Source organism: Penaeus vannamei, chromosome 40 (assembly GCF_042767895.1).
Source record: "Penaeus vannamei isolate JL-2024 chromosome 40, ASM4276789v1, whole genome shotgun sequence".
Classification (NCBI taxonomy): Eukaryota; Metazoa; Arthropoda; class Malacostraca; order Decapoda; family Penaeidae; genus Penaeus; species Penaeus vannamei.
Window position 1 is genome coordinate 13,725,645 of NC_091588.1, and position 17,500 is coordinate 13,743,144.

General features: G+C 31.1%; 1 protein-coding gene and 2 long non-coding RNA genes across 3 annotated transcripts; all 3 read right to left on the reverse strand.

Moving 5' to 3' along the window:
- Nucleotides 1–6,413: 6,413 nt before the first annotated feature.
- LOC138860312 (uncharacterized) lies at nt 6,414–6,951 on the reverse strand. Its single transcript, XR_011398295.1, has 2 exons — nt 6,846–6,951; nt 6,414–6,669 (listed from the first exon to the last, which is right to left on the reverse strand). It is a non-coding gene; the product is annotated as an uncharacterized lncRNA (long non-coding RNA).
- Nucleotides 6,952–7,133: 182 nt separating this feature from the next.
- Nucleotides 7,134–11,339, reverse strand: LOC138860249 (uncharacterized). The gene has a single exon (XM_070117449.1). It carries the CDS (start codon nt 11,337–11,339, stop codon nt 7,134–7,136), a length of 4,206 nt encoding a protein of 1,401 aa, XP_069973550.1.
- A 204-nt stretch (nt 11,340–11,543) lies between these two features.
- Nucleotides 11,544–12,080, reverse strand: LOC138860313 (uncharacterized). Its single transcript, XR_011398297.1, has 2 exons — nt 11,976–12,080; nt 11,544–11,799 (listed from the first exon to the last, which is right to left on the reverse strand). It is a non-coding gene; the product is annotated as an uncharacterized lncRNA (long non-coding RNA).
- Nucleotides 12,081–17,500: the final 5,420 nt, after the last annotated feature.

Here is a 17,500-nt window from a genome sequence, read left to right on the forward strand (position 1 = left end):
TTCTCAAAAGGCTAGATGTCGCCGTTTTTCGACTTTGGGGATTTTATACTTTTAGCATTTTTTCATCATGGATGGGCTTTATGATTATTATCATCATTAATAGCATTAACATCATCATTATCATCATTAAAGTAATTATCGCCATTATTACCCTCAATATAATCATTATAGGAGCTATTATCTTAATTATCAATGTCATTTTGCTCATTATAACTATTTCTACAATGATAATAACAATAATGATAATTTTAGAAATAACAACAACAGTAATAATCATAATAACAATAATATCGATATTATTATTATTTCTACTATCATTATTTCTAATTATTATCATTATCGTTAGTCTTATTGTTATTATCATGCAAATAATCAGAGTATTGTTGATGATTGCTAATATTGCATTAATTACGCAAATTATCATTATAATTATAATTTTATTATAATTATCGTAATTAATGTCACAATTATCCTTATATAATGTCATAGTTATCATTATTATCGTCATTATTAATGGCTTTATCATTAAAATCATCTTAATTAGCCGAATTATTGCAGAAATCATCATAATCATCCCATAAAAGAAAAGGGGTGTTTTTCGACCAGATTATCAAAAGGCTATATATCGCTAGATTTCGCCGTTTTTTCGACTTTGGGGGTTTATATACTTTTGGCCTTTTTTCATTATGGATGGGCTTTATTATTATTACCATCATTATTATTATCATTAATAGCATTAACATCATCATTATCATCATTGTAGTAATTATCGCCATAATTACCCTTAATATAATCCTTATAAGAGCTATTATCTTGATTATTAATGTCATTTTCCTCATTATAACTATTTCTATAATGATAATAACAATAATGCTAATTTTAGAAATAAATACAACAGCAATAATTATAATAACAATAATAGCGATATTATGATTATTTCTACTATCATTATTATTTCTAATTATTATCATTATCGTTAGTCTTATTGTTATTATCATGAAAATCATTAGAGTATTGTTGATGATTGCTATTATTGCATTAATTACGCAAATTATCATTATAATTATCATTTTATGATATTAATCCTAATCAATGTCATAATTATCATTATTATCGATGATAATAACAATGATAATGTCAATAATAATGATAAAATCATAATCATAATTATAATTATAATTTTGATAATTGCTGTAATAATAGCAATAATTAACTCTATTCCAATAATTTTCATACTAATAATGGCAATAGAAGTAATAATAACACCATTATCATTTTATTATAATCATTATTATTGTCAGTTTTATTTCTAAAACTATCATTATTGCTTTTTTCATTATATGAATAGTTATAATGATACAAATAGCAATAATAATTGACTTAATAATTATTATACCTGCAATAATGATGATTATAATGATAATCATGATGATAATGACTATAATGATAATAATAATGAAAATAATGACAGTAATGATAATAATAATAGTAATTATTAGTCAGTCTATTTATAATGAAATAAAGGCCAGAAGTATTATAACCGCAAAAGTGGAAAAAAACGGCAAAATCTAGCGTATTACAAATTTTTGAGAAAAACGTCGAAAAAAACATTTCGCTTTTTAATGGGAATTATAATGATTTTAACATTAATTCAGGTAATTATGATGATTTCTATGATAATTCCCTGATTATTGACAATAATGATAATAATTATGATGATAATGACTATGGTAAATACAATAATAATGATTAAATCATAATTGTAATGATTATAGTAATTATCGCCATAATTACCCTTAATATAATCATTATAAGAGCTATTATCTTAATTGTTGATGTCATTTTCCTAATCATAACTCTTTCTATAATGATAATACCAATAAAGATAATTTTAGAAGTAATAACAACAACAGTAATAATTATAATAACAATTATTGTTGTTATTATGAAAATCAGTAGAGTATTGTTGATGATTGCTATTATTGCATTAATTACGCAAATTATCATTATAATTATCATTTTATGATATTAATCCTAATCAATGTCATAATTATCATTATTATCGATGATAATAACAATGATAATGTCAATAATAATGATAAAATCATAATCATAATTATAATTATAATTTTGATAATTGCTGTAATAATAGCAATAATTAACTCTATTCCAATAATTTTCATACTAATAATGGCAATAGAAGTAATAATAACACCATTATCATTTTATTATAATCATTATTATTGTCAGTTTTATTTCTAAAACTATCATTATTGCTATTATCATTATATGAATAGTTATAATGATAAAAATAGCAATAATAATTAGCATAATTATTATAATATCTGCAATAATGATAATAATAATGATAATCATGATGATAATGACTATAATGATAATAATAATGAAAATAATGACAGTAATGATAATAATAATAGTAATTATTAGTCAGTCTATTTATAATGAAATAAAGGCCAGAAGTATTATAACCGTAAAAGTGGAAAAAAACGGCAAAATCTAGCGTATTACAAATTTTTGAGAAAAACGTCGAAAAAAACATTTCGCTTTTTTTAAAGGGAATTATAATGATTTTAACATTAATTCAGGTAATTATGATGATTTCTATGATAATTCCCTGATTATTGACAATAATGATAATAATTATGATGATAATGACTATGGTAAATACAATAATAATGATTAAATCATAATTGTAATGATTATAGTAATTATCGCCATAATTACCCTTAATATAATCATTATAAGAGCTATTATCTTAATTGTTGATGTCATTTTCCTAATCATAACTCTTTCTATAATGATAATACCAATAAAGATAATTTTAGAAGTAATAACAACAACAGTAATAATTATAATAACAATTATTGTTGTTATTATGAAAATCAGTAGAGTATTGTTGATGATTGCTATTATTGCATTAATTACGCAAATTATCCTTATAATTATCCTAATTAATGTCATAAATATCCTAATTAATGTCATAATTATCCTAATTAATGTAATAATGATCCTAATCAATATCATAATTATCCTAAATAATGTCATAATTATCATTATGACAAAAGCATTAATTACGCAAATTATCTTTATGATTATTATTTTATTATACTTTTTCTAATTAATATCATTTTACCAATTAATTTCATGATTATCATAATCATCGTCATTATTAATGGGATTATCATGAAAATCATCATAATTAGCCGAATTTTTGCAGAAATCATCATAATCATCCCATAAACTCAAAAAGGTTTTTTCGACCACGTTCTCAAAAGGCTATATTTCTTCGTTTTTTCGACTTTGGGGATTTTTATACTTTTAGCCTTTTTTCATTATTGATGGGCTTTGTGATTATCATCATCATTATTATCATTATAGTAATTATCGCCATAATTACCCTTAATATAATCATTATAAGAGCTATTATTTATTATTAATGTCATTTTCCTATTATAACTATTATAAATAAAAATAACAAAAATGATAATTTTAGAAAAACAACATAATAATTATAAAACAATAAAAGCGATATTATGATTATTTATATTATTATTATTTTTTTTTATTATCAATATCTTAGTATTATTTTTATTATCATGAAAATCATTAAGTATTGTTGATGATTGCTATTATTGCATTAATTAACAAATTATCATTATAATTATCATTTTCTTTTTAAATTTTCCAATTAATGTCATAATTATCCTAATTAATGTCATAATTATCCTAATTAATGTCATAATTATCCTAATTAATGTCATAATTATCTTATTATGTCATTATTAATGGGATTATCTAAAATCTCAAAATTAGGAATTATTGAAAATCATCATAATACCCATAAAACGAAAATTTTTTTTTTTCCAAACTCAAAAATATTAAAATTGCTAGATTTCGCCGTTTTTTCGATTTTTGGGGGTTTTTATACTTTAGCCTTTTTTCTTATGGATGGGCTTTATGGTTATTATATCTCATATTATCATTAATAGCATTAACATCATCATTATCATCATTTTAGTAATTATCGCATAATTACCCTTAATAAAATCATTGTAAGAGCTATTATCTTAATTAATGTCATTTTCCTATTATAACTATTTATAAATGATGTAAAATAATGATAATTTTAGAAATAAAACAGTAATAATTAAATAAAATAAAAATATTATGATTATTTCTACTAAAATTTTATTTTTTTTGATTATCATTATTTAGTATTATTTTATTATCATGGAAATCATTAGAGTATTGTTGATGATTGCTATTATTGCATTAATTATGCAAATTGTCATTATACTTATCATTTTATTATAATTATCCGAATTAATGTCATAATTATCGAAATTAATGTCATAATTATCAATATTATCGTCATTATTAATGGGATTATCATGAAAATCATCATAATTAGCCGAATTATTGCAGAAATCATCGCTAGATTTCGCCGTTTTTTCGACTTTGGGGATTCTTTATACTTTTAGCCTTTTTTCATTATGGATGGGCTTTATGATTATTATCACCATCATTATTATCATTAATAGCATTAACATCATCATTTTCATCATTATAGTAATTATCGCCATGATTACCCTTAATATAATCATTATAAGAGCTATTATCTTAATTATTAATGTCATTTTCCTCATTATAACTATTTCTATAATGATAATAACAATAATGATAATTTTAGAAATAAGAACAACAACAGAAATAATTATAATAACAATAATAGCGATATTATGATTATTTCTACTATCATTATTATTTCTAATTATTATCATTATTGTTGGTCTTATTGTTATTATCATGAAAATCATTAGAGTATTGTTGATGATTGCTATTGTTGCATTAATTACGCAAATTATCATTATAATTATCATTTTATTATAATTGTGAAGAAATTCGTATATTATGTTTTTCTTAATTTGCTTCGCTCGCTTAATACGTGGCGAGCGAAATGCTTCATCCGAATCATGAAGTCGAATCAAGGTTCGCTCTGGAGCCTTGGTTTCGGGTTGTGGGTACGGGGGTCCTCACTCGACCCGACCATTGCCTTGAGGCGAGGTGTTCTCCCCGTGCTATTTTTGATTTTTATTTGTTTATTATTTTTTGTGAAATTGTATAAACTGTATACATAAACAAAGGTGTATTTTTTAACACAGGCAACAGAACCTACTCGTGTCAAGGGCCAGGCACGGAGGCTTCTTTTTCAATATTTATTTACTTTTATTATACTGGAAGTATTGGAAGAATTCGTCCACGTGGCCACCTTCAACATGGCCAAGATTTCGGAAGCACGTGAGACTGAACATTGTGGACTGGTGTGAATATGGTGGACTTGGAACTGAATAGAATGTGTATTTGTGTGTGTGTGTGTGTGTTTATAAATGAATATGAACAGTTAGACAGTGTGAAATATATATTTATTTTTGAATAAATGTTTGTTAATGGTTCGAATTGTTTATTTGTTTCCTCAAAACTAGTAAACCTATATGAAACTAAAAACTTGACATTTACATGTGGCGACTTTGCCAGGATTCATGCTTTTCTCGTTTTGAGGATCAAATTCACGAGTAGAACCATTTTACATTTTATTTGTTAACAATTGTAATACTTTCAGTGCTGTACGGCAGTACGTGGAAGTTGTTTGTGGAAGTTGCAGGAAGGTTTCCCCTCCAGAAACAACAGCCGATTACCAGTTATTAAAGAAAGCTCTCTTAAGGGGTTATAGTAAAACTCCCGCAAGTTACAGGAATGATTTTAGGACTGCTAAAATAAAAAGTGGTGAAACATATGAACACTACAGGAGATGAATGGGGAGATGATGATAGATATATAGGAAAGGGATAAACCTTAGACTTTATACGCTCTGTGGTGTTAACTTCAATATCATGTTCAAGGGTGTTTGTGCAACCTGGAGTTAATGAAAATACATCTACAAACTCTGCAATTACTGAATCAATATCAGATTTCTGTTCTGCTGAAAGGTCAGAACAAATCTCAGGTTGATCACTCTCAGGCTCCAAGATGGGCTCTTCTCCATCAGAAGTTAGAGGAAAATTGCTATCGCTCAATTCAGTATCTTTAAGAATACAATTCGGGACTATTTGTGGGTTCATTTCAGCATCTATCTTACTTTGCTCGTCCATAACATTAGGTTGGGAACTTGTTGCTCTCCTACGATACTTTTTGAGAAAGTTAGCATGAAGCAACTTCTGTTTTCCACCTTCGTCGATAAGATAATTCACCTTATTTCGACATTCCAGAACAGTATAAGGGCCACTGTGAGGATGGTGACTGTTACAATTGAGGGTTTGCCGGCACAGTTAAGACACTGTTTTTTTTTTGAATGAGAGGAATTTGTAATTAATGGGTTGTACAGAAAGACTTCATATTATTTAGTATTTATTATACTAGAACATATATAATTTAAATAAACACGAAGCTAAAAAAAAAGACACGCAAGGAAATTAATTGTTCACAGGGCTATAATGTTCATTTTCATTGTTCACTACTTCACTGATAACTGTTAGTTCACCGATTTATATATATATTTCATATCGTACATATATTCTGGATCAGCATCTTCAATCTTCATGCTTGATCATGCAATGTCAGTAGTAGAGCTTGAAATAGCAGCCCACAGTTCTAAAAATAACAAAATAAAACAACTACAATATTTGAACATTGTTTCATACCACAAGGTAGAAATCAAACTAAATTATTTGTCAACTAATGTGAACATATATACCATTAACTTAATCTATCCTATATATATATATACAAAATAATCACAAATAACTTTACATATCTATAAGACATACCTTATAGTTTAAATTATAAAATGTCAGTAGCCGACGTGATATTAGTGTGGCCCACAGCTCGGGACTACCACACCACACCGTCCAATTACCGTGACGGCCTCTGCTAAAAAGAGCGTTCACCTTGCTTGGGCCTACCAAGACAACTACCCAACCTTGCCCCAGGCAACGGTGACGTCACGCCCGCAAACTGTCGTTACACTAATTACCGATTTCCAGATTAGCACATGAGATGGCATGACAATTACCTCCCCACAAAAATAAGAAATTGCAATTTCTTAAAAATCCATCTCAGTGTCCTAATCTGCTCAGACAATCGGCACCAACATTGTCAACGCCTTTTATGTTTCTCACGCTAAATCTAAACTGCTGCAAATATATCGCCCATCGCATCAACCTTGCATTCAATTGACAGGATGTTTGCAAATATTTAAGAGGCTGATGATCTGTTTCAATTACAAAATGTCTGCCGTAAAGATACTGATAGAATTTCTTTAAAGACCAAATGATTGCAAGACATTCCTTCTCTATTATACTGTAATTCCTTTCCTCCGTATTAAGTTTACGACTGGCATACATGACTGGCCATCGTTCGTTCTCCCAAACCTGTAGTAACACTGCGCCCAACCCTATGTCTGACGCATCTGTCTGCACTATGAACTCTCTATTCATGTCAGGAAGTTTCAATATAGGCTTACTAGCAAGAGCCTTTCTTAATCTATCGAAAGCATCTTGATGACAAATCTCCCATGACACTTTATTCGGTACGGATTTCCTTGTGAGATCAGTAAGAGGTGATGCAATCGTTGCGTAGTCAGCTATGTACTGCCTGTAATAGCCCGTCAACCCGAGAAAAGATCGGACTTCCTTCTTCGTACGCGGTACCGCCATGTTGAGAACACGTTTTATTTTATCGCCAATGGTAGACGAAGTGCCACTCCCCACGCAGTGCCCCAAGTACTCGATGCTTGACTTTCCAATCTCGGTTTTACACGGACGCGCTGTCAATCCCGCATCTTTAAGTATCGCCAACACGTACTCTAAAGTTATTATGTGATCTTGCCAATTATCGGTATGGATGAGTATGTCATCCACAAACGTCTCTACATTCGCAACATCGCTAAATAAGATTCTCATTAATCTATTAAATGTAGCACTAGCATTTACTAAACCGAAAGGCATAACCGTAAACTGCAGCAATCCCTTACTAGTTTGAAATGCTGTTACTTTGCGGCTATCTTTGTCCAACGGTAATTGCCAGTATCCCTTAGATAAATCAATTTTTGAAAAATATTTGCTGTGTGAAATCTTGGCCATGATTGCATCTTGATTCGGCATCGGTTCAGCATCAAATACAGTGATCTTATTTATTTTCCTAAAATCTAGACACAAACGATTTAAACCATCTTTCTTCTTCACCGCGATCATCGGCGTAGAATATGGAGACATGGAATACTCGACCAAACCGAGTCTTAGCATACGCTCTATTTCTTCCTCTATGCCCTTCTGTAACGCAAACGGAACTGGGTATGGTTTGCTCCTTATGGGTTTTTCTTCACAAAGTTTCACCTTGTGTTCAATTACATTCGTCTTACCTGGAACGTCGGTGAAAATAGATTTAAATTTATTTAAAATCCCTCTGACATCGGTCTTTTGTCGTTCTGTAAGATCGTTATTTACATGAACATCATTGACATCCTCAGTTTGTACATAGTTAGGAACTACGTCTACATCGGCATCGCTTTCCTCATTGTGAATGACCGCGACGCTCGCCAACGTCACTCCTTCACCGTCTACCATGACGTCATTCGCGGTTCGTTCGGTCTCGCATTCGCCGCGTTCGTAGTAGCGTTTGAGCATGTTAATGTGGAATTTCTTATCAACTCCGTTTACATTTATCATGTAATTCCATTTATTTATTTTCTTTACTACAGTGAACGGACCTCGCCAATGCATTAGTAACTTATTACTATTAGTAGGCAGTAACAGCAAAGCCTTATCGCCTTCCTTTAAGTATCTATCTTTTGCTTTCCTGTCATAATAATACTGGTAGGAATCACCTGCTTTGCAGGTCTCCGCTAGTCTCTCTCGCAAATTGATTACATATTCGTATGCGGTCCTAGTTTCGTCCGTGATATTTCGCTCGCTCGCTTCCCACAGGTCCTTCAACAAGCTAAGTGGCCCTCGAACGGTATGGCCATAGATGAGTTCGAAAGGTGAAAACTTGGTGCTGGCCTGGGGAACATCACGATAGGCAAATAGTAACGGAGCAATATATCTAGGCCATTGTTTCGGTTGCTCTGCGCACATTCTTTTTAACATTTTCTTTAGCACCCCGTTAAACCGTTCTACTAATCCATTGCACATTGCATGGTACGGTGTCGTGCTAATACCCTTTATCGATAGCAACCTATTAAATTCCTTCATCACATCTGACCGGAACTGACTCCCCTTATCGCTCATGATCTCCTTGGGTATTCCGACTCTGCTGAAAACAGACATTAACGCTTCCGCGACACTCACGGTTTCCACATTCTTTAGCGGGATGGCTTCGGGATAGCGTGTGGCGTAGTCTACAATAGTGAGGATGTAGCGCGACCCGTCATCTGCGCGCGGTTCGATGGGTCCGACGATATCTACAGCCACTCTCTGAAATGGTTCGGTGATCATCGGCATTCTGCCTAGTTTCGCGCGTGACACTCTTCCCTTGTCAACGGTGCGCTGGCATGGATCGCATGACCGACAAAACCTGGCCACCTCAGACGACATACCGGGCCAAAAGAATTTATTTTGAATTCTCGTGAGCGTTTTCTTTATTCCCAAGTGACCTGACATCAGTGAACTATGGGCTATCTCCATAACTGCATTCCTCGACTCGCTCGGGACAACTAATTGTTCAGTGACATTATCTGCGTGAACTACCCTCCTGTACAAAATTCCTTTCTTTACTATAAATTCGTGATATTCATTATCAGACTTCTGAAATCTCCTTTTACTTTCAGCGTATTTTCGTATGTTATTTAATGTTACATCATACTTCTGTTGTTCAGCTAAATTATTATCTTTCATTTCAGCAAGCACTTCCTTTACCTTTAGCTTTGGAGCTAATATAATTTTATTCTGCTTTTCTTGTTTTCGAGTCGTTACGGCTCCTAATTTGACAGTTTCTCCGTCTCTAACACCTTCCACCTGACCTATCACCAAATCATACACAGGATTTTCCAAACAAGCAGCCAAAGTACCTCCGACATAGAATGGACACTTCACTCGAACATTAGCTTCAGGATAGGTGAAAATCATGCCATTAGCCATTTTAACACTTACATGTCTACCTGTAAATCTGCACCTCGGCACTAGACTAGTTTTAACCAAAACAGTATCACACCCTTGATCTCGCAACACATTCACAGCTACACCTTCGACCTCACCTCTTGCAACATTCATCCTTCCATGCATAGCAGCAAAAGCAGCCATACTCTCACCCTTGCCTTTCGCAGATCTATCCTTAGGTTTCGCACCATACTCATACAAACAATCACGCGACAAATGATTCGAACCACCACACACAAAGCATTTACGAAACTGACCCTTATGAACACCAGATACTCCTGCACTTGATGCATCCTGAACTTTAGACTCGATGTGCGACATTTCCTTTACAACCCTAACCTCTCGTTCAACAAATTTCTTGCTCGGATTACCGTGCGCTTCAACATACAATTCTGCATATTTAATTAGATCTTCAAAATTCTTAACTTCATGTTCTTTTAAGAATAGAATCATACTCTTATCACACGCATTCATGTATTGTTCCATGAGCACTAAATCCATCAATCCATCGTACAACTTCTCTCCCCCTGACAGATCAATCCACCGTTTCAAGTAGTTCTTCAAGCGATTACCAAACTGCATACCGGATTCACCTTTGAAAAATTTAGCATTTCTAAATCTAGAGCGATAACCTTCAGCCGTACACTGAAAACATTTGAGCAAGGCTCCTTTAACAGATTCATAGTCTTTTACTTCGGTGGGAGATAAATGCTGATAAGCCTCTAATGCTTTTCCTTGCAAAAGTGACGATAGACTAACAGCCCATACATCTTGATCCCATCCTGCACTAGTTGCAAATCTTTCAAACCTTAACAGATATGCATCGATACTGTCTATCTGATCGTTAAACACTGGTAGTTTTGGGAACTTCGGTGCACACACAGATTCTGTTTTCACTAGTCTTTCACCACCTTCGTTCAGTTTCGCTTTTTCAAGTTCAAGTCTTAGCTTTTCTAGTTCATATGCTCGCTGTCTTTCTAGATTTTGCATTTCCATTTCTTTCCAAGCTTTTTCCTTTTCTCTTTCTCTTTCTCTTGCTCGTTCATCGCGTTCATACTGCTTTTCTTCCTTCAGTTCTTGTTCTCTTGTTAACGCGAAGTTTCTCAAATCTTCTCCTTCCAATCCGATCTCCTTACCTAACTTAATTATATCTCCTAATGACGCCATCTTTCAAATTTTACTTTAGCTTGAACACATAATCCATATTATTCCATCAATAACAAAGTACTCTCATTACGCCGATCCCTGTTCGGGCGCCATAATTGTGAGGATGGTGACTGTTACAATTGAGGGTTTGCCGGCACAGTTAAGACACTGTTTTTTTTTGAATGAGAGGAATTTGTAATTAATGGGTTGTACAGAAAGACTTCATATTATTTAGTATTTATTATACTAGAACATATATAATTTAAATAAACACGAAGCTAAAAAAAAAGACACGCAAGGAAATTAATTGTTCACAGGGCTATAATGTTCATTTTCATTGTTCACTACTTCACTGATAACTGTTAGTTCACCGATTTATATATATATTTCATATCGTACATATATTCTGGATCAGCATCTTCAATCTTCATGCTTGATCATGCAATGTCAGTAGTAGAGCTTGAAATAGCAGCCCACAGTTCTAAAAATAACAAAATAAAACAACTACAATATTTGAACATTGTTTCATACCACAAGGTAGAAATCAAACTAAATTATTTGTCAACTAATGTGAACATATATACCATTAACTTAATCTATCCTATATATATATATACAAAATAATCACAAATAACTTTACATATCTATAAGACATACCTTATAGTTTAAATTATAAAATGTCAGTAGCCGACGTGATATTAGTGTGGCCCACAGCTCGGGACTACCACACCACACCGTCCAATTACCGTGACGGCCTCTGCTAAAAAGAGCGTTCACCTTGCTTGGGCCTACCAAGAAAACTACCCAACCTTGCCCCAGGCAACGGTGACGTCACGCCCGCAAACTGTCGTTACACTAATTACCGATTTCCAGATTAGCACATGAGATGGCATGACAGCCACTCCAAGACATGAGCAACTTGTTTTGGTTATCAGGGGGGAGAACAAGAACTTCCTCACCTGGACTAAACTTCCTATCCTGAGATTTCAAGTCAAAATAAGATTTGAATTTAGAGGAACTAATCTCAGCATTTTGAGCTGCAATTTTAGCACACTCCTCCAGCTTGTCTTTCAATTCAATCACATATTGAAAGGAAGATCTAACATCATCTTTAATGGTTGTGTCTTCCCACAAGTCCCTTAAGACTGAAAGAGGTCCCCGGACTGTCCGTCTATAAAGTAGCTCAAAAGCAGAAAACCCAGTTCGATCGCTAGGAATCTCTCGCATAGCGAATAATGTGGGGACAAGATAACGGTGCCATTCTCGTGGTTTGTCACTACACAATTTCCTTAAGGAGGGTTTTAGTGTTGCATGAAACCTTTCCACCCTTCCATTCCCACTAGGATGATAGTGCGTTGTAAGAAGTGGCTTTACACCCAATAATTTATGCAGTTCGCCCTTTAGTTGAGAAACAAATTGCCTTCCTCGATCAGACAAAATTTCCCGAGGAATACCGACCCTTGAAAATATCACCATAAGGGCTTCAGCTACAGATATTGAATCTATCTCTTTGAGAGGCAATGCTTCTGGGAACCCGGTCGCAAAATCTATCAAAGTTAAAATATAACGGTGACCCTCAGAAGATGGAGGAGAAATCGGTCCTACCAAGTCTATGGAGACACGAGAGAAAGGCTCCGTTAAAATGGGCATGGGTTTTAATGGCACTGGTCTTACCCTACCTCTACTTGACATCCTTTGACACTCTCGGATTTCAGCTCCCATGTTTGGCCAATAGAAATGGTCCCTAATAAGCATTTCTGATTTCCTATGGGAGAAATGACCGGCTAAGGGGCTCTCATGACCTACTGCGAGAATGATGGCTCTACATTTACTGGGTACTACCAGAAAAGGTTTACCAACTCTTTCACAGTGCTTTGAAGCAACACATGTACGGTACAGCAAACTATTGATTTGCTCAAACTTAAAAACCGTACCATCTCGCATCTTTTCATGTTCTTCAGACTTTACCTTTTCCCAAAATTTCGTGAGAGAATGACATTCTGCCTGCAATTTTGCAAAGTCTTCAGGAGTTACTTTAAGTGGCTCGATCTCCGGCAACACTAAAGGGTGAACCATTTTTACTTTGGAGGATCTAGTCTGAATGGCACAGGAATAATCAAGAGGGACATTTGAACGCTAAGTTACCTCAGAATCTGGAGATAATTTGGGACTATATACCCCTGGTACATTACCAATCAGGACGCTACAGAATTTAATTGGTGCTCGCTCCACATCAATCCAAGCTTTTAAATGTGGACAATTCAGGTAGCATTTAGTTTTGGGGAAGTAATCCACCCGGCCTAAATAATCTTCGATCCCCACCAGATCATGAACTTTGAATTTTCCCTGTCACTTAGACAAAATCCGACTTTGTGAGTTGGAATTGGGTGATATTGCTTATACGCTAGGGGATTTTTAGGACAGCGAGATCTAATATGTCCAATATCACCACACCCTTGACATTTAACAGAAGAAAAATTCCTTCTAAGAGCTGATTGGACTGGAGTTTGGGGCTTTGGAGTCACACTTCTCTTACCTTGTTTAGATGATTGAAATGACCTGGGGTAAGCACTATGGGCAGATGACCAATTATCTGACAGGTTTATCGCATCAGCTAAGGAGGAGACGTTATGCTCCTTTACAAAAACACGCAGATCTGGGGAGATAGAAGACATTAGTTGATCTAACAACATAAAATCACGAAGAGATGCATAATCTTTGTTGATATTATGCGAATCGACCCAATAATCAAACAATCGTCCAAGCCTGATAGCAAACAGAATCCTCATAATTACCATTAAAAAGCGAAAAGGGTTTTTTTTTTTCGAAGTTTCTATCAAAAGGCTGTAAAATGCTAGATTTTGCCGTTTTTTCGACTTTTGGGATATTATTTCTTCTGGCCTTTATTTCATTATAAATGGACTGACTAATAATTATTATCATCATTATCATTACTGTCATTATTTTCATGATTATTATCATTATAGTCATTATCATCATGATTATCATTATTATCATCATTATTGCAGTTATAATAAATATTATGCTAATTATAATTGCTATTATTATCATTATAACTATTTTTATAATGATAATAGCAATAATGGTAATTTTGGAAATAATAATGAAAATAATAATATTTATAATGACAAAGATAATGATGTTATTATTCATTCTATTGCCATTATTAGTATGAAAATTATCGTAATAGAGTTAATTATTGCTATTATTGCAGTAATTATGAACAAATATTATAATTATGATTTTATCATTATTATGTTTATTATCATTGTAATTATCATCATAATTATCATCATTGTTGTCAATAATTAAGGAATTATGATGGATATCATCGTAATTACCTGAATTAATGTTAAAATCCTCATAATTACCATTAAAAAGTGAAAAGGTTTCTTTTCGACGTTTTACCTTTTTTTCGACTTTTGGGATTTCATTTCTTCTGGCCTTTATTTCATTATAAATGGACTGACTAATAATTATTATCACCATTATTATCATTACTGTCATTATGCTCATAATTATTATCATTATACTCATCATCTTGATTATCATTATTATTATCATCATTATTGCAGTTATAATAAATATTATGCTAATTATTATTGCTATGTTTATCATTATAGCTATTTATATAATGATAATAGCAATAATGATAATTTTAGAAATAATAATGACAATAATAATAATTATAATGACAATGATAATGATATTATTATTTATAATAATTATAATGAAAATTATTGGAATTGAGTAAATTATTGCTATTATTTCAGTAATTATCAAAATTATCATTATGATTATGATTTTATCATTATTATTGTCATTATCATTGTCATTATCATCATAATTATTATCATTATTGTCAATAATAAAGGAATTATTATGGAAATCATCATAAATACCCGAATAAGTGTTAACATCCTCATAATTACCATCAAAAAGCGAAAAGGGGGGGGGGGGGGGTTTCGACGCTTCTCTCAAAAAGCTGTAATACGATAGATTTCGCTTTTTTCCGACTTTTGGGATTTTATTACTTCTGGCCTTTATTTCATTATAAGTGGACTGACGAATAATTATCATCATTATCATCATTACTGTCATTATTTTCATGAATATTATCATTATAGTCATTATCATCATGATTATCATTATTATTATCATCATTATTGCAGTTATAATAATTATTATGCTGAATATTATTGGTATTTTTATCATTATAATTATTTATATAATGATAATAGCAAAAATGATAATTTTAGAAATAATAATGACAATAATAATAATTACAATAACAATGATAACGATGTTATTATTAGTTCTATTGCCATTATTTGTATGAAAATTATTGGAATAGAGTGAATTATTCCTATTATTGCAGTAATTATCAAAAGTATCATTATAATTATGATTTTATCATTTTCATTGTCATTACCATTGTTAATATCATCATAATTATCAACATTATTGGCAAAAATCAAGGAATTATCAAGGAAATCTTCATAATTACCTGAATTAATGTTAAAATCCCTATAATTACCATTAAAAAGCGAAAAGGTTTTTTATCGATGTTTGTCTCAAAAGGCTGTAGATTTTGCCGTTTTTCCGAATTTTGAGATTTTATTACTTCTGGCCTTTATTTCATTATAAATGGACTGACTAATAATTATTATCATCATTATTATCCTTACTGTCATTATTTTCATGATTATTATCATTACAGTCATAATCATCATGATTATCATTATTATCATCATTATTGCAGTTATAAGAAATATTATGCTAATTATCATTGCTATTATTATTATAGCTATTTTTATAATGATAATAGCAATAATGGTAATTTTAGAAATAATATTGAGAATAATAATAATTATAATGATAATGATAATAATATTATTATTTATATTGCCATTATTAGTATGAAAATTATCGGAATAGAGTTAAATTTTGTTATCATTGCAGTAATTATCAAAATTATCATTATAATTAATATTTTATGATTATTATTGTCATGATCATTGTCATTATCATCATAATTATCATCATTATTGTCAATAATAAAGGATTATCATGGAAATCCTCATAATTACCGGAATTAATGTTAAAATCCTCATAATTACCATTAAAAAGCGAAAAGGTTTTTTTTCGAGGTTTCTCTCAGAAGATTGCAATAAGCTAGATCTTGCTGTTTTTTCGACTTTTGGGATTTTATTACTTCTGGCCTTTTTTTCATTATAAATGGACTAAAAATTATAATCATTATTATCATTACTTTCATTATTTTCATGATTAGTATCATTATAGTCATTATCATTATTTTTATTATCATTATTACAGTTATAATAATTATTATGCTAATTATTATTGCTATTTTTATCATTACAACGATTTATATAATGATAATAGCAATAATGATAATTTTAGAAATAATAATGACAATAATAATAATTATGATGACAATGATAATGACGTTATTAATTCTATTGCCATTATTAGTATGAAAATTATTGGAATACAGTAAATTATTGATATTATTGCAGTAATTATTAAAATTATTATAATTATGATTACCATTGTCATTACCATGAAAATTATCATTATTGTCAATAATAAAGGAATTATCATGGAAATCATCATAATTACCTGAATTAATGTTAAAATCCTCATAATTACCATTAAAAAGCGAAAAAGAGTTTTTTTTGACGTTTCAAAAGTCTGTAATACGCTAGATTTTATTACTTTTGGTCTTTATTTCATTATAAATGTACTGATTAGTAATTGTTATCATTATTATCATTACTTTCATTATTTTCATGATTATTATCATTATAGTCATTATCATCATGATTATCATTATTATTATCATCATTATTGCAGTTATAATAATTATTATGCTAATTATTATTGCTATTTTTATCATTATAACTATTTATAAAATGATAATAGCAATAATGATATTTTTTGAAATAATAATGACAATAATAATAATTATAATGGCAATGATAATGATATTTCTATTGCCATTATTAAAATAAACTCGAGAAGGGGGGGTTTTCGACCATATTCTCAAATATAGTTTAGAAATAATAATGATAGTAGAAATAATCATAATATCGCTATTATTGTTATTATAATTATTACTGTTGTTGTTATTATTTCTA